At 45.7% G+C, this 24,668-nt stretch overlaps 1 protein-coding gene across 2 annotated transcripts in view; it reads left to right on the forward strand.

The window, feature by feature from the left end:
* Positions 1-24,668, forward strand: part of hivep3b (HIVEP zinc finger 3b) — a 101,579-nt gene that overhangs the window by 56,626 nt on the left and 20,285 nt on the right. Inside the window, exons 2-4 of one of the 2 annotated variants that reach the window (XM_014169562.3) lie at positions 6,075-6,122; positions 18,097-22,777; positions 23,063-23,211. In XM_014169562.3, the coding sequence (XP_014025037.2) occupies positions 18,509-22,777; positions 23,063-23,211 (4,418 nt within the window). In that variant the 5' untranslated portion in view covers positions 6,075-6,122; positions 18,097-18,508. The remainder of the gene's footprint in view (positions 1-6,074; positions 6,123-18,096; positions 22,778-23,062; positions 23,212-24,668) is intronic. The other variant, XM_014169553.3, reaches the window with a different exon arrangement.

The following is a 24,668-nucleotide window of genomic DNA, read 5'->3' on the forward strand; positions in this document are numbered from 1 at the left end:
CAGCCCAATCGATTGGCAAACGTACTGCAAATTAAGAAATCATGTGACTAAACTAAATAAAAATAAACTATACTATGAAACAAAAATAAATAATATAAAGAAAGAGAGTAAAAAGCGTAGGGGCACCTTAAATTACATTTTGGGAAAAAGGCAAACTCGGCTCCATCATTCATTGAATCAGATGGCTCATTAATCACAAAACTCACTGATATTGCCAACTATTTTAATTATTTTTTCATTGGCAAGATTAGCAAATTTAGGCATGACATGCCAGCAACAAATGCTGACACTACACATCCAAGTATATCTGACCTAATTATGAAAAACGAGCATTGTACTTTTAAATTCCGTAAAGTGTGTGTGGAAGAGGTGAAAAAGTATTGTTGTCTATCAACAATGACAAGCCCCCAGGGTCTGACAATCTGGATGGAAAATTACTAATAGCGTGCGATATTGCCACTCCTATTTGCCAGATCTTCAATTTAAGCCTACTAGAAAGTATATGCTCATGGGCTTCCCTCCAGGCCTAAAGTCATTCCGCTACCCAAGAATAGTAAAGCCCCCTTTACTGGCTCAAATAGCCGACTAATCACCCTGTTTCCAACCCATAGTAAGAATCTGGGGAAAAATTGTGTTTTACCAGATTCAATGCTATTTTACAGTAACCAAATTGATAATAGACTTTCAGCAAGCTTATACTGTAGGGACGGACATTCAACAATCACAGCACTTACACAAATAACTGATGATTGGCTGAGAGAAATTTATGATAAAAAAATTGGGGGCTGTTTTGTTAGACTTCAGTGTGGCTTTTGACATTATCGATCATAATCTGCTGCTGGGAAAATGTAGGTGTTATGGCTTTATACCCCCTGCTATATTGTGGATGAAGAGTTACTTGTCTAACAGAACACAGAGGGTGTTCTTTAACCTCTCTGGCGCAGGTGGGACGAATTCGTCCCACCTACGTAACAGCCACTTGTATCCAGTGGCGCGATTTTTGAATCGTTTGAAATACTATTACTTCAATTTCTCAAACATATGACTATTTCACAGCTATTTAAAGACAAGACTCTCGTTTATCTAACCACACTGTCCGATTTCAAAAAGGCTTTACAACGAAAGCAAAACATTAGATTATGTCAGGAGAGTGCCCAGCCAGAAATAATCAGACACCCATTTTTCAAGCTAGCATATAATGTCACATAAACCCAGAAGACAGCTAAATGCAGCACTAACCTTTTCTGATCTTCATCAGATGACACACCTAGGACATTATGTTATACAATACATGCATGTCTGTTCAATCAAGTTAATATTTATATCAAAAAACAGCTTTTTACATTAGCATGTGACGTTCAGAAAAAGCATACCCCCCGCAAACTTCCGGGGAATTTACTAACAGTTTGCTAAATTACTCACGATAAACGTTCACAAAAAGCATAACAATTATTTTAAGAATTATAGATACATTACTCCTGAGGGACCCCTGTGTTCAGCGTGGTGGATGTGTTATTGCCTACCCTCACAACTTGGGGATGGCCTGTCAGGAAGTCCAGGATCCAGTTGCAGAGGGAGGTGTTTAGTCTCAGGGTCCTTAGTTGAGTGATGAGTTTGGAGGGTGCTATGGTGTTGAATGCTGAGCTGTAGTCAATGAACAGCATTCTCACGTAGGTGTTCCTTTTGTCTAGATGGGAAAGGGCAGTGTGGAGTGCAATCGAGATTGCGTCATCTGTGGATCTGTTGTGGTGCTAGCGAAATAGTCTTGTAGCTTAGCATCCCATTCATCGGACCACTTCCGTATTGAGCGTGTAACTGGTACTTTCTGTTTAGAGTTTTTGCTTGCAAGCAGGAATCAGGAGGATAGACTTACGGTCAGATTTGCCAAATGGAGGGTGAGGGAGAGCTTTATATGCATCTCTATGTTTGGAGTACATTTTTTTCACCTCTAGTTGCACAGGTGACATGCTGGTAGAAATTAGGTACGACGGATTTCAGTTTTCTTGCGTTAAAGTCACCGGCCACTAGGATCGCCACCTCTGGGTGAGCATTTTCTTGTTTGCTTATGGCCCTTTTCAGCTCATTGAGTGCGGTCTTAGTGCCAGCATCAGTTTGTGGTGGTAAATAGACAGCTATGAAAAATATAGAGGAAAGCTCTCTTCGTAATTATAATGAACAAAAATATAAATGCAACATGCAGCAATTTCAGAGATTTTTACTGAGTTACAGTTCATGTAAGGAAATCCTTCAATTGAAATGAATTCATTAGGCTGTAATCTGTGGATTTCACATGACTGGGCAGGGGCACAGCCATGGGTGGGCCTGGGAGGACGTACGCCCACCCACTTGGGAGCCAAGCACACCCAATCAGAGTGAGTTTTTCCCCACAAAAGGGCTTCATCAGCTGTCCAGGTGGCTGGTCTCAGATGATCCTGCAGGTGAAGTAGCCGGATGTGGAGGTCCTGGGCTGCTGTGGTTACACGTGGTCTGCGGTTGTGAGGCCGGTTGGACGTACTGCCAAATTCTCTAAAACGACGTTGGATGCGTTATATGGTAAAGAAATTAACATTCAATTTTCTGGTAACAGCTCTGCTAGACATTCCTGTAGTCAGCATGCCAATTGCATGCTCCCTCAAAACATGAGACATCTGTGGCATTTAGTTGTGTGACAAAACTGTACATTTTATTGTGGCCTTTTATTGTCCCCAGAAAAAGGTGCACCTGTGTAATGATCATGCTGTTTTAATCAGCTTCTTGATATGCCACACCTGTCAGGGGGAACGATTTATCCACTTTCCAACGTAATCTCGTCAGGTATCCTGCACGCCGGCCTCTATAGCTCCGTCTCCTCCTTCGAGTGTCTGGTGATTTGGGCCTGGTCAAGGATAATCAATGTCTTTTGCCTCTGATTCATTGCAGTAAAAGTCCTCGTCCAAATTCCTTTGTCATTTGTGGCATTATTGAATTTCCTACTTTCTGTATCCTATTTTCCAAAGAGTCACTGAGCTTGCTGGTCCCCAGCCCTTCTCATCATCATGCCAATGTGTAGTAGCTTCCCTGTCAACAGAGGCTGTATTGTCCCTATCTACCGCCCATCCACTGTAAGCCCCATTCCTTCCCCAGTTTGAAGAACACAGGACAAAAGGATGGGTGAAACTCCCTCTCTGGGAAGTACAGTATGGGAGGTGTGTGCTGGGGCTGCCGTACGACGGCCACAAAGATCACATTCAACCCAAACACAATACATTACAATACTATAGAGGCCCTTCGGCCAGGACAGGACCGGCCCCAGGCCACCACAGCACCACAACGCCTGCCTGCTACACAGAGTTGGGGGTTAGGTTTAGCATTGAATGGGACTAAAAATAGAGAGTGGGACAGCGAAAGGGTTGAGGAGAATGTGGATAAAAAGAGGAGAGTAAGAGAGAGCGACAGAGATGGATGAAGAGAAGGTGGATAATGGAAAACTAGCAAGGGGACAAAGGATATAGAGGGAGAGGAAAATATGTTTTTGTCCAAGGTTGAGAGACTGTAGAAACACCTATAGTGACCTGCACTGTCTTTCACAGTATCTCATGCCTGCTGCCCAATAAGGAGAATGGTAATGGCCCCACTGGGTAGTAATTAGCAGACAGCTCTTCCTCCCTTGTCTGTATGTGTGTCGGTTGGGCTCGCGGCTCGCTGTGTGCGACTGTTTATTTTCGAGTGTGACTCACACTTCCTGTGCCCTGCCAGTGAGGCAAGCCTCAATGGATCAGCAGGGCCTCCTCTCATTCTCAATTCCACATGGAAATACTGTGCGGGGGCTTGAATGGATGAGGTGGCTCTGGAATTCATTTACTAGTGCACAGGCACCGCGGTAGATTTCTTTGGAAGGTACATTTTTTTATGTGTATAAGGCAGGTGTCCTGCCTTATACGACAGATGTTTTGTTAGTGGGTAAAGACCGTCGTTAGACACAGTCATTGTATGTTCCATTGTTTCTTGAGAGAAATCTTCTGGGAATTCATCATGCCTTCATCACTACTTCCGCTTACTTAGTCAATAATGGTTGGCGATGATGACGGTTTGCTAGGTTTTTCCCCAGGATCCGTCTCCCTTCGGTGTCCTGCCTGCGCTCCTCTCCGGGGGAAAGACCTGTTTTAAGACATGTTTGTAATGGAATCTACAGCCGACTGTGCCAGTGTTTATTAAAGGTGCAAAGAGGAGTAATTGTGAGGAGAGGTCTCAAAGCAAGAGGATTCAGACCTGTTTGAATGAGTGTGTGTTCATTCATAGTCCTGGTACTATATTTATTTTCCTCATAAAGTCTGACCACAAACGTTAATATTAGGGATGCACGATATATCGGTAAGCATATCGGAATCGGCCAATATTAGCTAAAAATCTAGTTTAACGCCGATCTGCAAAAGTGATGTCAAAGCTGATGTGCATACCTATATAACGTAGGTAGATAACGTAATGATGCTACGTGTGCAATACAACATTCCTAACCTAGCCCTTAATGTCTGCTGTGTGGATCTATTTTGAAGTTTCAAAGGAAGATAACTAAAAGGCCATATGCAACGTTTGTGCTGCTATTATTTCTCGAGGGGAGAAAGTGAAATCATTGAATACCACAAACCTAATTACTCATTTGAAAGTTCAGCGACTACAAAAGCAGAAAAAAACCTAAGCGCACACTTCCAACAACTAAACAAGTTGAAGTCGAGCAGTCATTTGAAAGTGTAAGAACATTTCAGTGAGACAACTCAAAGGTGAAATCCATTAATGCCAAGATAATGGAATTCATTGCCCTTGACAATCAACCATTCTCTGTGGATGTTGGCTTTCGCCGACTGATTGAGCACCTCAAGCCCCGCTACACACTACCAAGTAGGCGCTATACCGGAGTTACACAGTATTTTTGAAACACACATCCATGAGCTACTTGCTATGGGCATCACTGCTATTAGCTTCACGACTGACATTTGGACCAGCTGTGTCAGCCCCATGAGCATGCTGGGTCTGACAGCATAGTAGGTCGACGAGGATTTCGTACCGAGGAAAACCTTATTGCATGCTCAAGAATGTGTTGGTTCTCATACCACTGCTGCCCTTTCAATGGCATTTGAGAACATGTTTGAAACTTCGAAACATGAACACACTCCTAGTTCCATTCGAACAACTGACTCGAGAAGTAAGCTCATCAACTGCGTCTGCAGCAGATGTGATACCCTCTGTCATGGCATTGAAACGCCTGCTCAACCAAACTGCCGACACAGACCGTGGGGTTAAAACTTGAAAAAGTACTCTACTAGAGGCTGTGAACAAGGGATTCGGTGGACTCTCTGAGCCTCTTTACTGTGTCGCCACCATGCTCGATGCTAGGTATAAGGACCGCTACTTTGATGTAGACAAGAAAAAGGGTTTACATTAAATGTTAGACATAACTGGACAAAATGGAAACGGACACAGTGACATTGAGCACCGAGGAAGAGAGGCCACGGACAGACAGGTGAAACTTCACTGCTTGACATGTATGATGAAATCCTGGTTGAGAATGAAACGACTGAGCAAATGAACAACGAAACAGCACAGCAAGTAAGTGAATGAAATAGGTTTTGATTATTTTTTACTGGTAATGGGGACATACGTAAATGCCAACAAAATAACTTCTTGGTCAGAGTGTGTGTGTGTGTGTGTTTGTGTGTGTGTTTCAACTATTTAACTGTACTAGAATGCTTAAAAGGCCGCTAAAATGTTAAATATCGGGGATATAGTTCTTTTTGGCAAGGAAAAATATTGGATATCGGTATCGGTCCAAAATGTCATATCGGTGCATCCCTAGTTAATATGCTTCGATGTTACAACAATGATGATGATCTTGATAATGTTTGTAATGATGATGGTTATTCTAAGGTTGCAACTTTGTAGGTCACTCCTAGCTCTCTATTTAGCTATTTAAGTTTTTTCATCCCTCTACTTAACTCTTTCTCTCCATCACTCTATTTTCACCTCACCCCCTCCCTCTCTAAGAAACACACCCACTCAAGCACTAATATCTGCTCACTCTCTCCCCGCATGTCTCTCAGTGTCTCTGAAGCTCCTCTGGGGGGTGAAACCAGACTACTCTCTCCCAGGTAAACTGCTCTCCATCCTCCCTCGCTCATTCTCTCTCTCTCTCTCTCTCTCTCTCTCTCTCTCTCTCTCCTTCCTCAATCTCTCTGTACTCTTTCACTATCTCACTCTTCTCTCCTCTCCCACTCGCTCTCCTCTCTCTCACAACTCTCTCTCCTACACTCTCTCTGAGGCTAAATGGTCACTGTAATGGAATTAGTCTGTTAGATTGGGATTGATAGTCCTCATAACTGTCTGTCGTGTGATCTGCTGCTGTACCATAGGTAGTGTTTCTATTTGTGTGCTTTCTCTGAATGGGTTGCCATTCCTGATTGTCTTCTTTACTCCAGTTTGCTTGAGTGTGTTATGTACTGGATGTGAGTGTAGCAGCTACCTGAGTTCTAGTTCTTTCTCTTGGTTGAGTACAGCTAAATGGGAGTGAGTTTATTAAAGGGCATCTCTGAAAAACAAAGTCCTCAATACTCTCCATTTGTTTTTGGAGGGTTAATGGTGGATAGAGAGAGGATGACTAATCAGTGTGTGTGTGTGCTCACGTGAATGGGAGTGTGTGATGAGTGGTCTACATATGCATGATTCACAGTTATACAGGCATACTCCCTCCACTTCCTGGTGTGGGTGTGCTCTTTGCCTTTCTTAATAAGTTCAAAAGGCAGTAAAATAAGTATTGACAGCTTCTACGGGCTAATCAGCCTGGTCCCACTGGATTGGGTTGAATCCCTAGACTTTGTGAAATATGAGAGCAGCATTTCAGTTAGAGCTTTGGTCAGTTCCTCGTATAATGTTACACGAATACATGCTCAACGACCTTAATCCTAGCCCCTCGTACATTTCTGTCAAATCCTCCTGGGCTTTTCTTGTGGTTAAGATTATGGGTGTGAACGTTTAAACTAAATTGGGATTTTTAACATTAAGAGAAATCCCTAACCCCAAAAAATGTTTTTTTTTTGTTCCCCACCAAATTAAGTCACATTCTTTGCAGTTATCACAAAACTCCTTGCGTTGGCTTGCCTGCTTTTTCTCTTCGCTAATGATGAGTGTGTGTGTCCATTTTTCGGTCTGTTGCATGTTGAATATCTATTCATTGATTCTAGGCCCACTTTACTGGAGTTGCGAGACATTGCAAGCCACAGCATTTCATTGCGATATACATTTGAAGTCGGAAGTTTACATACACCTTAGCCAAATACATTTAAACTCAGTTTTTCACAATTCCTGACATTTAATCCGAGTAAAAAGTCCCTGTCTTAGGTCAGTTAGGATCACCACATTATTGAAGAATGTGAAATGTCAGAATAATAGTAGAGAGAATGATTTATTTCAGCTTTCATTTCTTTCATCACATTCCCAGTGTGTCAGAAGTTTACATACACTCAATTAGTATTTGGTAGCATTGCCTTTAAATTGCTTGACTTGTGTCAAACGTTTCGGGTAGCCTTCCACAAGCTTCCCACAATAAGTTGGGTGAATTTTGACCCATTCCTCCTGAAAGAGCTGGTGTAACTGAGTCCGGTTTGTAGGCCTCCTTGCTTGCACATGCTTTCTCAGTTCTGCCCACAGATGTTCTATAGGATTAAGGTCAGGGCTTTGTGATGGCCACTCCAATACCTTGACTTTGTTGTCCTTAAGCCATTTTGCCACAACTTTGGAAGTGTGCTTGGGATCATTGTCCATTTGGAAGACCCATTTGCGACCAAGCTTTTTCTTCCTGACTGATGTCTTGAGATGTTGCTTCAATATATCCACATAATTTTCCTTCCTCATGATGCCATCTATTTTGTGAAATGCACCAGTCCCTCCTGCAGCAAAGCACCCCCACAACATGATGCTGCCACCCCCGTTCTTCACGGTTGGGATGGAGTTCTTCGGCTTGCAAGCATCCCCCTTTTTTCTCCAAACATAACGATGTTCATTATGGCCAAACAGTTCTATTTTTGTTTCATTAGACCAGAGGACATTTCCAAAACGTACGATCTTTGTCCGCATATGCAGTTGCAAACCGTAGTCTGGCTTTTTTATGGCGGTTTTGGAGCAGTGGCTTCTTCCTTGCTGGGCGGGCTTTCCGGTTATGTCGATATAGGACTTGTTTTACTGTGGATATAGATACTTTTGTATTTGGTTCCTCCAGCATCTTCACAAGGTCCTTTGCTGTTGTTCTGGGATTGATTTGGACATTTTGCACCAAAATATGTTCATCTCTAGGACACAGAATGCATCTCCTTCCTGTGCGGTATGACGGCTGCGTGGTCACATGGTGTTTATACTTGCGTGCTATTGTTTGTACAGATGAACGTGGTACCTTCAGGTGTTTGGAAATTGCTTCCAATGATGAACCAGACTTGTGGAGGTCTACTTTTTTTTCTGAGGTCTTGGCTGATTTCTTTTGATTTTCCCATGATGTCAAGCAAAGAGGCACTTCGTTTGAAGGTAGGCCTTGAAATAAATCCACAGGTACACCTCCAATTGACTCAAATGATGTCATTTAGCCTATCAGAATCTTCTAAAGCCATGAAATCATTTTCTGGAATTTTCCAAGCTGTTTAAAGGCACAGTCAACTTAGTGTATGTAAACTTCTGTCCCACTGCAATTTTTGATACAGTGAATTATAAGTGAAATAATCTTTCTGTAAACAATTGTTGTAAAAGTTACTTGTGTCATGCACAAAGTAGATGTCCTAACCGACTTGCCAAAACTATAGTTTGTTAACAAGAAATGTGTGGAGTGGTTGAAAAACGAGTTTTAATGACTCCAACCTAAGTGTATGTAAACTTCCGACTTCAACTGTACAGCTTTTGATTGCCGATAGTTAGGCTTAGTGCACAGTTCTGACTCTGTCTGCCTGGTGGCCGACCTGCCTATACTGTGCCCCTCCCCCTCGCAATTAAAGATGCGAGTGTTTGTGTTCTCGCATCTTTAATCTTGACCTTCAGAAATGGGAGTCGATTTGCAAGGTGTCGAGGAATCAACTATTTAGGAGTCTACTCTCCACCACTACGTCATCAGCAGCGAAGTCCTGTATGGCAATACTTTGAGAAGTTAAATGAGAACGAAATGCAAACTTCGCGAAGTGAAATTGAGGTACTGTAATGGTAGTACAGGTGCAATGCTTAACCATCTGAGACACAGTTGCTGGTAGCTGCGCAGCTGCATTGTGAATTCACGTAGTTATTATAGTTTAAACATTAAGATTTTTTTTCCATTTGTCACATCCCTAGTTTAGATGTACATTTCGCTATGCCTTTGTGCTGCTTGTGTTTGATTTGGAGGGTAGAATTGACCTACAGTCCAATCGGTTTGTGTTTAATGAAAGTGAACATGGTGATCGCTGTGAACTGCCTGTCTTATCAAAGCCCTCTGAAATCCTGCTCTGCCTGCTCACGGCCTCAGAGGCACAGCAGAGCAGACCTCAAAGAGACTGCTTGTATGCAGTTTAAGAAAATTCCCTCTGAGTGTGTACATCTCCTACTACTAGACACAGTGGGAGTAACCCTAGGTGGGTCTAGGGCACCTTGGTTTTACATGCCATCTGATTTGTAGAGCTTCTGTTCTCTGGGTTTCATTAATTGTAAGTTCTAGTAAAAAGAGCTTTATTGTGTTTATGCCCCTTGGTTACAAAAACACCCTCAGGTTCAGGTTTGGGCATTTGATCTGGTAAAAGTGCTTACTTACACTCTCTCTGACAACGAAAACCAAGAACATGGTTTGAGCTAATGTCACTTCCACAGACCTAAGTAATGAATGTAAACAAGTTGCCCCTGAGACACTGATCTAACACCAGTGTTGCATTGTCATGGCCTGATGGTTACGGTGACAATTTGGTGAAGGTAAGCTAGATCTGTAGGCTGCTTTCTACCTTCAGCGACCCTCAAGCCCAGGGGTTAGGGGCTGTTCTGCATGGTTGCAGAAGTCAGGTTGTTCCACCACTTCCTCCTGCCAGCGTGCATCTGTACCCAGAGAGGATGCTGGGTAATAAATGTAGCCCTCCAGCTCTCTCTCCATCTGCCGTAGCTCAGAGTAGACTTGTTTCCATGGAAACCAACAGCACCAGGCTGCAGCGAGGAAAGGAGAGGCGGAAAGAATGACAGACGATTTTTCTCTTTTTTTGAACGCACTTATTAAGAGGGTTTATCGCTTCTCCAGGCACAAGCTAATTTAATGTTTAGCCCAATGTGTTAAAACAATTTAAACAACATTTCCTAGCAGTTTTATCAACAGACCTCGAGAGAAGAGTTTAGCCTTTAGTTGGAAATGCATAGTTCCTTTCTCCTGGAAATGTCTAGGAAAATAAATCTAGTCAGGTGTCAGTCTATTTTATCTGTTTTAATCTCCCCCTCAAGACATGAAGCAAGGTATCAAGCAAAGTGCTTCTGTTATCAGTACTGAATAATAATGCTCTGATACATGTAAGCTGAGCCCTAACTCCGTGGCTGCCATATTGATAAGGCTGATGCCCTACGAAGCTTCTATCTTTTCTGTTGATGAAATTCCTGGGAATTCAGGGGTAACCCCTCAGGTCTTTGAGGACATTTTAAGGCATGACACATATCCAGAGTGAAGGTATATTTAACTTGTCCTGCATTTAAATACTGTATGTCTCTGCAGACTCACTGCAAGTGTTCCATGGAACATTAAGAGAGGGAGCCTCAGAAAGCTTCTTCCTGGGTCTCCTTTCCCCTGGGTACCTCCACCACTGTTTTGTGTTTCTGGTGCACCGCACTCACACTCACACTCCCCCTCCTCCACCCACACCCCCTCTCCTCTCTTCCTAGTTTGAGCTAGGCAGGAGCTAGGCAATCCCTTTCACACCATGATATGCACGCCTCACACGCATGCGCACACACACAGACATAAAAAGACACTCACACCACACCCCAAGTCTACTTGGTACTGTTTCCAACTGATGACAGCAAAGGAATGTACTGTACAGACAAAGGTTAAAGGTAGACACTAGTAGACAGCAGAGAGGTGTGTCCCATTACAGGTTCCCGTACTGAAGGACCTGATTCTGCAGAGTAAAGGATTAGCCGTTTCATTTCCTGATACTAATATTAGCTCTGGAGTTTTGCTTGTGACAACTCCTATCAAAGGAATGTGTCACTGTAAGAAAAGAGAACAGAGCCGCATCGTCGGCTTCACTAACAGTACATTAACACCCCATAGACTATAAATAGATCTTTGTGAATGAGTGAATCAGCAACCTTTCCCCGTCTGCATTCATCCACAGTATAATTCTAATTACCATCCTGAGGTTCCAGCATTGAAGTGTTTGGACTGTCAGCCTTCAACTGCTGTACATTTTTAGTCTCACTTCCTTCATATGGTTCTTTCTACCTGGTTATCATAATGTAAGCATTAATGTAAGGTAAGGGGGTCAGTGGGAAGGAAAAGCCTTTGTGAAACAACAGGAGGAAACGTTGAGAGCAACCAGAGCCACTGGGGAATGGCAGGATCTCTTTACCTGATCTGACTGTCAGAATGGATTTGAAACCGACATGCTACAGAGGAGGGTGTTCTGGGCAGTGTAACGTGTGAGCGAGTTGGTGCGTGCATGTGTTTCAAGAAAATAACATGACAGTCTCTGCCATATTCCCCATACCCAAGGTGATTGCTCTGTGTGTAGTACAACCATTAGGAATTAGCCTATTATTTCTAAACAGTGTAGTTTCCTATCCCTTATCCATTCTCAAATAATTGTGAAAGGAATACAATAATGACAATGTAGCCAAATGAGAATCTGGGAATCTGTGTTTAGAATGTTTTTGCTGGTATCTATGGCAATCCAAGCTTCCTTCTCTTGTGATGTACACTACAGTTCAAAAGTGTGGGGTCAATTAGAAATTTCACAAGTCCTCAACTGGCAGCTTCATTAAATAGTACCCGCAAAACAGCAGTCTCAACGTCAACAGTGAAGAGGCGACTCCGGGATGCTGGCCTTCTAGGCAGAGTTGCAAAGAAAAAGCCATATCTCAGACTGGCCAATAAAAAGAAAAGAAAAGATTAAGATGGGCAAAATAATACAGAAGCCAGCATCCCAGAGTCGCCTCTTCACTGTTGACCTTGAGTCTGGTGTTTTGCAGGTACTATTTAATGAAGCTGCCAGTTGAGGACATGTGAGGCGTCTGTTTCTCAAACTAGACACTCTAATGTACTTGTCCTCTTGCTCAGTTGTGCACCGGGGCCTCCCACTACTCTTTCTATTCTGGTTAGAGCCAATTTGCGCTGTTCTGTGAAGGGAGTAGTACACAGCGTTGTACGAGATCTTCCGTTTCTTGGCAATTTCTCGCATGGAATAGCCTTCATTTCTCAGAACAAGAATAGACTGATGAGTTTCAAAAAGTTCTTTCTGGCCATTTTGAGCCTGTAATCGAACCCACAAATGCTGATGCTCCAGATACTCAACTAGTATCTAAAGAAGGCCAGTTTTATTGCTTCTTTAATCAGAATAACAGTTTTCATAATTGAAAAAGGGGTTTCTAATGATTAGTTGATAAACTGATAAACTTGCATTAGCTAACACAACATGCCATTGGAACACAGAAGTGATGGTTGCTGATAATGGGCCTCTGTACGTCTGTGCAGATATTCCATAAAAAATCTGCCGTTTCCAGCTACAATAGTCATTTACAACATTAACAATGTCTACACTGTATTTCTGATCAATTTGATGTTATTTTAATGGACAAAAAAAATTGCTTTTCTTTCAAAAACAAGGACATTTCTAAGTGACCCCAAACTTTTGAACGGTAGTGTATGTGAAGTCATGATGTTGCTTTGTGACATACATTCTGTTTACTTTTAGATGTTTTAGTATATTCCAATTTTTACCATGGCAACTTAACCTGTTGTGCCCCTATCTGCCTCTCTTTTCCCATCAGAGCACTCTACTTGGGCTGCCTAGTCTCCCTTGGCCCCCTCCTGCTAGTGGGAAAGAACCCATGCTCTCTTTCACTCTCTTTCACTCCGTCTCCTGCTATCGTCATTGTAGTCGGGTCTCTCTCGACGCCGACTCCAAACTGACCAAAATGTGCTAAATTTGTCAGTGTGTGCTTGCACACTAATGAACTGGGTGATTGATTAGCAATGTCTGACAATCTACTGACCAAAATATTGAAAGCTAATCGGTAGCCTACGTCAGCCTAGCTGCCTAGGCAATTGTTTTTGTATAACTCCAGGATTTTTGGAGTCAACTCCAACGCTTGTGGTCCACCACTATTCATTAGTAGATAACGTGTGTGTGTGTGTGTGTGTGTGTACACATGCTTTTGTGTGTGCACGTACATACTGTATGCATGCTTGTTTAAATGTGTGTGCTTGTGTGAGAGATGATGATGTGCTTGCTCACTCTGGCAGGCTTTCCCCTTATCTTCCTGGCAAAGCCCTAATGCGTGTTTCCCTGCTCTGAACTAGAGTCTAGACTGCACTGCCATGCATAATTCAGACGGTGCTCTCCCCCACCCTAAAACCGCCTAATCACTCTGGTTAAAGACTGCATCAATACTATGCCAGAGATTATTAAGCCTTACACTGTGATGACCAACTTGTGCTCAGGTCAAACAACACAAGTAGGAAGGGGGAAGACACTTTCCTTTCCTTCTTTTTTCTCCCTCGATTCTTTTCCTCCCCTCTCTTTATCTTCGTTCTTACTCTCACCGGTATATTTCTATATACAGTATGTATCGCCCTCCTATGCACTCTGGCTTCATAGTGCCTTCTTTTTTCTCCCCATTCATCTTCCCACTCTTTACCTGTCTTTTCCTGTCTCTCCCACTCATGCCTTTTTTATTTCTCAGTCTCACACTCCTGTAGTATTCTCACCCTCACTTTTCTTTCTTGGGAATTGTTATGTGAAGAGACCACATTGGTACATGACCTAGCTACAGTATAAAACCAATCCCTTTTCTAACTATTCTAGCTAATTTCCAAGGCTAACACCACAATGTAGCTGGACAGCTCAAAACATTTTCTCGCCTGCTTCTCTTACTGTGAGGCGTTTGAGTTCATTTTAATGCTGTCACATCAGTCTGTTATTCTTATTAATTTCTACTGTTAATAGTACTCTGCTGTAAACAAAGTTAACCCTTGTGTAGTCTTAACATTATATATACTCCCCTTGTCCTAAGGGTAAAAAATGACCCACCTTCACTAAACCCCTAAAATAAAGCAGCTTAATTGAATTTTAAAGCCCAAATATATTTTGCATGAAGAAACAACCTGTCATTCATCACAAACTTTGAATATCTGTCTTTTCCATCTTCACAATGCAGAAAGACTGTATTTAATCAGTGGACACCACTCATTTTTATTACAACACACCTATCATAATTGTTTCCTTTACTAAAGTAAAGGTTTATTATTATTATTCTTATTATTATTGCTAAAGGTACTGCATAGGTGTAAACACATTTTCTAGCAAGAGATAGCACTTGTATAGCCTAAGAAGTAGCAGAAATGTGCAGGGGAGTATAGTTTTGATTGCATTTTATTGAAGGTAAACAATGAGTCTTGAACGTTTTTGGCAACATAGTGATATATTCTTATATACTGTACAATGAGGAATTCAACTACAAAATACTAGTCTTCTCCCATTTTTTTAACCATTGCCCCCACCCACAAGGTGTATAAACAACAACAATAAATAAGAATAGATACAAAACAAAAACGTGAAGAACATAAATCAATCAACTCTAATTAGCACATGTAGGACAGTATGCAAGTGTGTGTGCATGGACTTTGCAGATGTATTTCTCAAATGTGCAGCACATAGTATTTGTTTTACAGTCGTTCTTTGGGGGGCAGAATTTGCATCTCCTCCTCTTGCCTGCCCCAACTGCAGCCTCAGGTGGATCAGGACAAGATTCCGCCCCCTGAAAAGCTTTCACAAGCGCTGCAGAGGCTGCTGTGCGGGGGAGGCGCTCCCTTATTTGAATGTGTGGGGTTACAAGTACCTTTCCCAGCTGCTCCAGGAACACCCTCCTCTTGTTCCACTTATCAAGCATCCAGGTAGGGTTGATCTTGTTCCGTGTCACGAAGGCATTGTATGAGGACACACCAATGATGTTATGGAAGATGACCAGGGGCCAGCGGGCAGTCATCCTCCTGCAGCTGTAAGTTCCAATCCCCTTGACCAGGTTGTCCACGCCTTCTTTGTTGTGGTTGTAGTCCAGGATGATGGCTGGCTTCCTGTCCTCACGATCACTGATCTCTGTGGTTTTGTGCAGTGTGCTCAGGAGGACCACATTCTTGTTCCTCTTTGGGAGGTAAGAAACTAGAGTGGTGGTGGGGTGAAGGCAAACTTTGATGAGAAGTCCTCTCTCCCCCTTGTTGATGAGAAGGATTCCCTCCCCCTCTGCATTCCAGAGACTACATGTAGCCTTGCCTCGGGACCTATACACACCCGCTAAGATTAGCAGCCCTATGTAGGCACGCAGGTCAATCTCATCCATCCTTTTCCAGTTGTCTCTATATTTAAAATCATCTCCAGGATGATTTTTTTGATGGCTGGTGTGATGAACATGTAGAATGTTGAGGCGATGTCCTGGGCATGGGAAGCTGCATGTCTTGTGGGCCCTGGGGTCATCCTTATGACATTCTGCTGCCATTCTGCCCTGGTTGTCATATGGTGACAAGGACCATGTTATTTTGCTGTTCTTTGACAAAAATGTCTCTCTTTCAGCTTGGGGGATTTCTTCTTCATCTGAAGATGATGCATCGTGCTCTGGGTTGTATTCTTCCCCATCTTCTTCTTCATATACCCCCTCCTTCTAAATCATTGATCTCTTGTTCCTCCTGGACATCTGAAAAAATCAGATCTACGACCTGTTGTGCACTGAAACGTGCACTCATGGCTTCAGCATGTCATCTGCAGCACCTTTATAGCCTCTGACTGCATTCAACATTAGTAAACAATGCTTTCAAGAAATGTATTTTGTCTGAAATTGTTTTTATTTTGTCTGTGAACTTGAGTCATGTGTGGGGTCGTGGAGGGGAGATGCTGCACATGCACAATAAAGTTTTTGTTTTGTCTGAGTTCAATCAGTAGCACACAATCTCAATTTATCTCTGTGTGTGTGTGTGTGTGTGTGTGTGTGTGTGTGTGTGTGTGTGTGTGTGTGTGTTTGTGGAAATGATTTTATAACTGCTGGTCAAAAATAACCCTAAGAAAATGTTTGTACCCTGTTGGTGTACAGCTTTCATGGACATGTGAACAAAGGCGATGTTTCACTTTTTCTAAAGTTGGGGTCACTTTAGGAAAAGTCATCAAATTTCAAGTTGAAAAAATATAATTTAGGGGGTTCTCTCTGCTATTAAACAGTGTCGGGTAATTTTTGACCCTTGAGACAACACAAGGGTTAACTTCTGTTCGGAGAAACAGACTAAATGTCTGATCATCAGATGTAGGGGAACATGGAAATGGAGCCGAGAATCTGTGAATTCAATTCCAAAAAGGAAGTGTGATTCTGTTTTATTTTCCACTGTTAAGAAGCCAGACTGTGCTGTGTTTTTCAGGAACATATGGAGAACGAGTGAAACCCGGGCTCATTAAAAAAAACTTTCACCGCTGCCCCAGCTGGAGTCAGTCAGACTAGTCTTCTGCTAGGCCTGTTTAGACAGCCGCTGGGACACTGAATGACTCCACACAGCCTCTCAGAGAGTAATATCTCTCTCTCTCTCTCGCTCGCACACTCACTCACCCTGTCAACTTCTCATTCTCTACCTCTGCTTTTGCCTTACCCAGGGAAGGTGGGAGGGAGACACAGTGTTAAATGCACTAGCTTGTAACCCCTACATCTATTCCCTCCCTGAAAAGTGGTATTCTGAAATATGACTTACTGAGAAGTGTGTGTTGATGGCTCTGCTCTGATGATGGATGTCAGTGGATGGGCCTCAGCTCGGACTGTCAGCAATTGGCTACGACAGCTCAGTGACATTTTTTGATTGGCTCTGGCTGCTCCCAGAATGTGTTTTGATTGGCTGCAGTACAAGAATTATGTCTGTGGATTTGAGACCTGGGTTTCTCCTAAAGTGGGAAATATAACATCAGATATGTCTTGTTAAAAGAGGGGAGGTACACTTCCCTATCTTCCTACAGTCTTTCTTTTCTATCTTCAACTACTTCACCTGGCATCTCATCCCTGCCATGCTGCACCCTAGTGGCTGTACATGACAGTGCAACATAGGGGTAGAAGCTGAAGGCCTCTTGCTGTCATCTCATCTTTACTCATTACAAGAAGATAGCCCCTCTTCCCCCAGCTTGAGAACAAGATCGAATAAGCTCAGGCTAAATTTCAAATGTTTGTTTTGACTTGAGTCACACTTTTACCCTCTCTGTTGGCGCTGCTGCCCTGGATGTTGACCTGGCTTGGCCTTCTTAGAGCAGTGGTGTCTCGTGCAGACTGTGCTCTAGCCAGATGGTTTGGAGTCAGAGATAGATACACAGTGATGTAGTAGAGTTTTCTCTCTCACTGTGTCTGAGCTTTTTTGGAACTAGGAGGTATTATGTTGGATGTTGCACGTTAGTGCATTGAGACCATTAGAGCACATTTCCGCGTACAGAACCAACATTACAGGGTAGAAGTACACTGAAATAGACCTTTTTTGTATGTGGCAGAGACCCTTCAGCATACAGGTAGAGCAAGAACAGATCAGAGCAATAACACGGTGTTACCGCAATTACCTCGCTAATGTGATCATTAGAGCACTTCCCCCACTCATCAGGCCAAGGAAATGTGGCCTTATTTGTCAGGGTATGATATGTGGCAGCAATATCAACGTGAGAGTCAGTGTTTGGTCACAGGGCTTTGACTAGGCCTAAACCCCATGACAAACAGTCTGTTTTTGGGGTCTTTAAGGACTGGCCACCTAGTCATTGATAGTGTCACAAGTCACAACTCATAATGATGAAACAAATGCCTAGGTGTATTTTGTAAGGTCTGCCTAAGCTCTGTGACTCACTTCTGCTTATTTCTGTGTTTCTGCAGATCCAGTGAGGTACTAGGTTTGACCAGTGACAGCCTAAGAGGGAACAAGAGAAGACCCAGAGGTTTCTACTCACCAGAGCCACAGTGTCAGAACGGTCCAGCAGTATGCCAAGCCAAACCCTCATCTAGCTCCCAGTCCACAGTGAAGACCTATCACAATGGCTCAGACTTACTCCGTGATGAGAGAGGATCTATGTTTACCTACATCCTCTATGCTGCTCTGGGGCACTTTTTAATTATGTCTTATTTGGTCCTCTTGAATGACTTTTGGCCTGGTCATAAAAAAGGTACTTCATTAGATGTTCCCTCGTTCCAGGCATCTCTCCGGCACTGTGGCTAGCCCCATGAGGCTGTGTGGCGCACTGCTCCCAGAGGCATTCCCTGTGTGTCTGTAAGGCCTCCTCCCCACTCTATGGAGGCGGAGCCCAGCCACCCTGCTGATGGGGAGCGATCCGGAAGGCAACAGCAGCCTCTTTCTCCTGGGGCCGCTGAGTCCCCCACAGGGTCCCTTCCACCTCAGCCACAGCAGCCGCCATCCAACCCCCGCCCCGTTCATGGTGGCCTGGGATGCCTCCACCACCGCAAGCCTAAACGTAGCGACCTGCTTCTCAGGCTCCAGCATCAGCACAATACCCAAGCAGCATGTCAGCTCTCAACAGACACCCCAGGTCCTTCAGGAGGCAGCTTCTCCTCCCCCTCCACCTCATCCCTACAATCCTCCTCTACCCAAGGCCACAACACTCAGGGGGTGCAGTCCCAGCCCAACCAGGAAGTCCTAGAGGGAAGCCCATCTAAAAGAGGCGAGAGGAAGCTCCAGAAACCGGGGAAGTACGTGTGCACTTACTGCGGCCGTCCATGTGCCAAACCCAGCGTTCTCCAGAAACACATCCGCTCTCACACAGGGGAGAGGCCTTACCCCTGCATCCCCTGTGGCTTCTCCTTCAAGACCAAGAGTAACCTGTACAAGCACCGCAAGTCCCACGCCCACCGCATCAAGGCAGGCCTGGCATCCAGCCGGGACGAGCTGAGCCTGAGCGGACCTGAGATGAGCGCCCTGGGAGAGGATCCCGAGGAGCCCACAGAGGGGGAGAGCACAGACTCTGAGGAGGAGACGAGTCAGTACAGGAAGGAGAGGCTGGGCAAGCAGAAGAGCAGCAGGAGTTTGGCGCTGTCAGGGCAAGAGGAGGGCCAGAGGTCTGACGACTCCCAGGCCGTGAAGCAGAGACTGGCCATGAGGCTGAGCGAGAGGAAACGTGGCCCCATGGCCTCCCCGGGCGACCCTCCCTCCACCTCTTCCTCACTGGGCCCCAGCAGTAAAGGCAGCCAAGAGTCAGGCTACTTCTCCCTTTCGAGGAGCTCTGAGATGAACCGAGCTGACTCCCAGGTGAGCCCTCCCAATGCCAAAACCTATGCCGAGATCATCCTGGGCAAGTATGGGCGGCTTGGAGGGCAGCAGCGCGGTCCCCATCAGCAGCACGCCCACTCTTCTTCATCGGGGATGGAGGAGAAGAGTAGCATGCCCTTCAGCGTGCCCAAGACGCAGGTCATTGAGCACATCACCAAACTCATCACCATCAACAAGGCGGTTGTGGACACCAGCGAGATCGACAGCGTCAAGCCCAGGCGCTCCTCGATCTCCAGGAAGAGTAGTCTGGAGTCACCCAAGTTCTTCTCCTCCAAAGACCCCTATGTGTTTGAGCCTAAGGGAGAAAGCCCAGGCCCCAGTATGGCAGGCCAATCATTCCGTCCCCATATCCAAGACGTGGGCCCATCGGGGGTCCAGGAGTCCTCCTCCTCTTTGCCTCTGCTGAGAAGCCACTCCATGCCCACCTCAGCAGGCCAGGGAAACCACTCCACCACCTCTCCCTGGGGCTTCTGTCATCTGAGCCACTCCTTTGATGAGCAGCAGGTCATGGTGGCCAAGATGAGGGTGGGTGGGCAGCACCATTTGCTGAGGCGCCAGCCCGCCATCGAGTTTCCCGTCGGGGCTGAGCTCAGCCTGGAGGAGGCTGGCCCCTCCTCCGCAGCTACAGAAATTGGCCTAACCAGGAAGCAACAACAGCAGCAACGCAAAGGTCCAAGGCTGTATGACTGTGAGGCCTGCGGAGCCCGCTGTAAACAAAGGGAGAGTTACGAGGCCCACAGGGGTCTCTGCACAGGGAAGCCAGTAAAGGAGCTGGAGAGAGGAGAGGTGGATGGGGCGTTCCGGGATGACCGCCCCCAGATGATGCGCTATAAATTCCGGGCACTGGCCATGGCAGTGAGGAAGAGGAGGACAGAGGAGAGTCTGGAGAAGGACCCTCCCAGCCCCAGGCCTACAGCTGTTGTGACCTGCAGCCCCGCAACGACCACTGCAGTGCCAAACCTGGTGCAGCAGAGTGAGGCCTTCTCAGGTGCTCCCTCACAGGCTGAGCAGCAGCAGCAAGACAGGAAGGGCATCTCGGTCATCCAGCACACCAGCTCCTTCGAGAAGCAGGAAAGTATATCCATAGAGAGCCAGGAGTCTATAGAGCTCAGAGAGAGCCAGTCAACACTGCAAAAACAGCTGCAGCCAAAATCATCGCCCTCCATGTCCCGCCTGGTCCGCCAGCACAACATCCAAGTGCCAGAGATCCTAGTGACGGTGGAGCCTGATGCTGATATGGTGTCAGTGTCGCCCATGGCGACGGCATCCTTGTCTCAGGAGCCAGAGAGAGTGGTAGAGGAGTTCCAGTGGCCTCAGCGCAGCCAGAGTATGGCTCAGCTCCCCGCCGAGAAGCTGCCACCAAAGAAGAAGCGTCTCCGTCTAGCCGAGGCTGCTGCCCAGTCTTCCGGGGAGTCCAGCTTTGAGTCGGTATCGCTGGGGCCCCGGAGCCCCAGCCAGGAGAGCAACATTTCCCACTCACCCAGCCGCATTGCCTTCTTTGAAGACATGGGGGGAAAAACTGCTAAGCCTTCTCCCTGGGGCTCCAGCAGCACCCAGGGCTCCCACATGCTCACCGTGCCCTCGGGCCTCCACCAACAATACCAACCCCAAAGAGAGATGCGGCGTTCAGCCTCGGAGCAGGTCCCGGCCAGCCCCCAGCACACGGATGAGATCGTGGGGACCAGGAGCAAATCCTTTGACTACGGGTCCCTATCCCCGCAGCAGTCTGCGTCAGCCTGGAGGGAGAGGAGGAAGTGCCTACTGGTGAAGCATGCCACCCTCGGTGAGCCAGACCACGAGGAAGGGGCCGTGGCCAGCCGCTCAGGCCAACCAGGGAGCCCCAAGCCGGGCCCGTCCTACACCAGCCACCCTTCCCTCCACCCAGCTGAAGCCAGCACCTCAAGGCTCAGCCCGGAGGCCACAGGGAAGACCGTACAGCTGTTCCACCAGCCCCGGATACTCCCATTCCCCATGCGACCAACTGGGCATGATCGGTTCCCTCTTGGCCAGTTATCCCAGCTCCACCCGGTCACCACTGCCATCTCAGATGTCCTCTCCTCCCACATCATCCACAGAGCCTTCTTACACACACACCCTTCCCCTCCAACCATACAAGTCCACCCAGGGCAGCTTCACATGGCAGAACGCCTAGGCCTGTCCCTCCATCCCTTTTCAGCTCTGCTCTCCCTGCAGTACCCCACTGGGGCTGGCCAGGCTGTGTACCTCCCTGTTTCTCCTGGGCTCACCATCCAAGTCCCCACACAGCCCCCCATACCCTCCACCGTGGTTCTCCCTGCCCCAGCTCCTCAGTCCTTAGTCCCTCTACCCTGCCACCATCCCCCACCTGTCATCGCAACGTGCCTGGCGCAGCTGATGCCAGTCGTGTCACTGGTGGTGCCAGTGCGCCTCCAGACCAACATGATCACCTATGCCAGTGCCCTGTATACCACCCTCTCACAGATCCTGGCGTCAGCCCGCTCCCAGGAGCCCATCTGCTGCATGGCCATGGTTATCATGGGCCAGCTGGAGCTGCAGAGGTCCTACCTGAAGATCCCCACCCCGGACTTCAAGAGCTACCTGCCCCTGTCTCTACCCCTGGAGCTGGGCTCTGTGTCCGGAGAGGGCTATGGGCCACTGGGGGCTGGAGGGAGCAAACGCATGCTCTCTCCTGCAGCCAGTCTGGAGCTCAGCACAGAGGCCCAGCACCAGCAGAAACGAGTGAAGGAGGAAGAGGAGGTGGGAGAGGAAAAGGAAAATAGGGGTACTGGGAGAAAACTGGAAGCAGGGGAAGATAAAAAGAAAGAGCCGGAAAGGGCACAGATAGGAGTAGTAACTGTGAAAGTCGAGGAGGAAGAGAATGTATGGGACACAGAAGGGCACAGGGAAGAGAGGGAGATGCAAGGGAAGGCTGAATCTAAGAAAGAAAAGGGGATGGAGGGCGAGGGAGTGAGTGCTTCCTTTGTACCCCAGAGTCCAGAGCGAGCCAAAGCCCCCTCGTATCCCAGCCTCCACACCATCACCTCAGTCAGCTGGTGCTACTTGAACTACGTGAAGCCCAACCCGTCTGCCCAGGGGGAGCCACAAACCTCCGTTTACACCTCCTGGAGCGTCAGCGTGCACAACCCCAATCTGCCAGGCCTGTCCACCAAGCTGGCCCTGTCCCTGCTGCGCTCTAAGCAGAAACACAGCTCAGAGACCTACACCATGGCCACAGCTCGAACCCCGGCGACAGGCAAGGTGGTCCCTGCCAGCAGCAGAAAGCCCCACATTTCAGAGGTAAATATAACAGCAATATTCAATATGTAGGATAACACAGCATGGGCAAATTAGACCAAAACTACCAAAACCCCTGATTCAGATTTAGTTATGAATTATATCGAATAATGCATACCCCACAACTCCACAGCTGGAAATTACCAGACACTATGCTGTTAGATTATACACAACCAATACATGAAATGTTTGACATTAATTGTTGTTCCAATGTACTCTATATCATCATTGCCAAACAAGATGTCAGGGTGCGTTGGTGAATTTGCCCGTATCTGTCTTTGAGTGTAGGTACATGCTACCCCACCCAGCACCCCTGTCGAAGTAAAGGAGCCACCACAGCAGCCTGAGAAGGAGGAGAAGAAGGGGAAGAGAGAGGAGCAAGGGCCCTCCACCTCCAAACAGAGCGAACTTCTCCGTGTCCAAATCTTCGAGGGCGGGTAAGCCCTGATCAGCTAATACTAGTTTAGTTTTCTATGAGCAGATAGATTTTTCTGCAGAATTCATCATGCAGATATTCAACGTTACTGACAGATAAAGGCAGTAGCAATGTAACAATACAGTAGATGTGAGTCATTGTATTCAGATACGGTAGCAGTACCAGGAAGCACAGGGCTGCCACCAAATGCGGAGTCTCAAAATATAAATGCCCCATTATGAGGGGGAAAAAAGCAGTAACAGTGGAGAATGTTTTACACTTCAGTCTTCCAGAATAACAGAGAAACAGGTGAGCTATCCCCCAGGGACTTCATTTATACCGACAGCAGAGCCTTTCCCATTCATAGCTGGTAGAAAATGTCGATTTTCAGTGGAGTGTTGAATGGGGTTGGGATTTGTGCGGTGCAGCAGACAAGCAGAAAGCATCCCACCAGATTTGTTTTATGAGATTCTCATTAGTGTTGGTATACCTTCCTCTCAATGACACGAGAGCAACTGAAGTTTAGCTGCTGTACTGTACATACATATGTGGGAAAGAAGTCACCTAAAGTCTTTTGAGTAAAGGCAATAATTGGGTGTGGGTATTGAACACGGCTAATTGCTGCGAGGTGTGTGAGAGTCTTCCCACTGCAGTATATGCTCTCACTGTTGCCTCTGATCACAGCTCACAAAGCTGCCTTTCCTGTGGCAGCTGCTGCAGTCTAGCCAACAGATAGAGATCTGCCAAGAGCACAGTAAAAGACAGAGTGTGATAGAGATGGAATTGAAAGGGAAAAACGGAGGGGAAATGGTGGAGAGAGGGAAATATAGAAGGAAACATTAAACATTTAGTTTCCTTATGACAGACAAGGACATACATGCATGTGTGCGAAAGAGATGGAGACAGAAATACAAACCGATAGGTGTTGATAAAAAGATGTGTGATAGAGAAGTTTTTACAACGAATGACAGATGGACAACATAAGATGTGTGTGTGTGTGGGCGGAGGGGTGGGGGGTGAGTGATTAAGCTTATACAATGCTCTTTGTGGTCTAATTATTGATACTTTTAGGATATTAATAATGATTTCTCATAAAATTGTTATTGATTATTATAACATTTGTGGAGAATGATAATTCCAGCTAAAATAATATATAGGAGTAGAGCTTTCCACAAATCACCATATCATTTTCAAATATTGAGAGCTTGCTTTGTTATAATTAGCAAATCTGAAAAATTTGAATTCCATATAGTTGGTTCCGAACACATCTACATTAATGTGGATACTACCATGACTACGGATAATCATGAATGAATCATGAATAATGAATAAAGAATAATGAAAGTTAGAGGCATATAGTAAATATCATACCCCCAAAAAAATGCTAACCTCCCCTGTTATTGGTAATGGTGAGAGGTTAGCATGTTTTTTGAGGCATGATCACACAGTTTTGGAATATAAAAGGAATGAATCCATTAA

This window comes from Salmo salar, chromosome 02 (assembly GCF_965601325.2).
Source record: "Salmo salar chromosome 02, fSalSal1, whole genome shotgun sequence".
Taxonomy (NCBI): domain Eukaryota; kingdom Metazoa; phylum Chordata; class Actinopteri; order Salmoniformes; family Salmonidae; genus Salmo; species Salmo salar.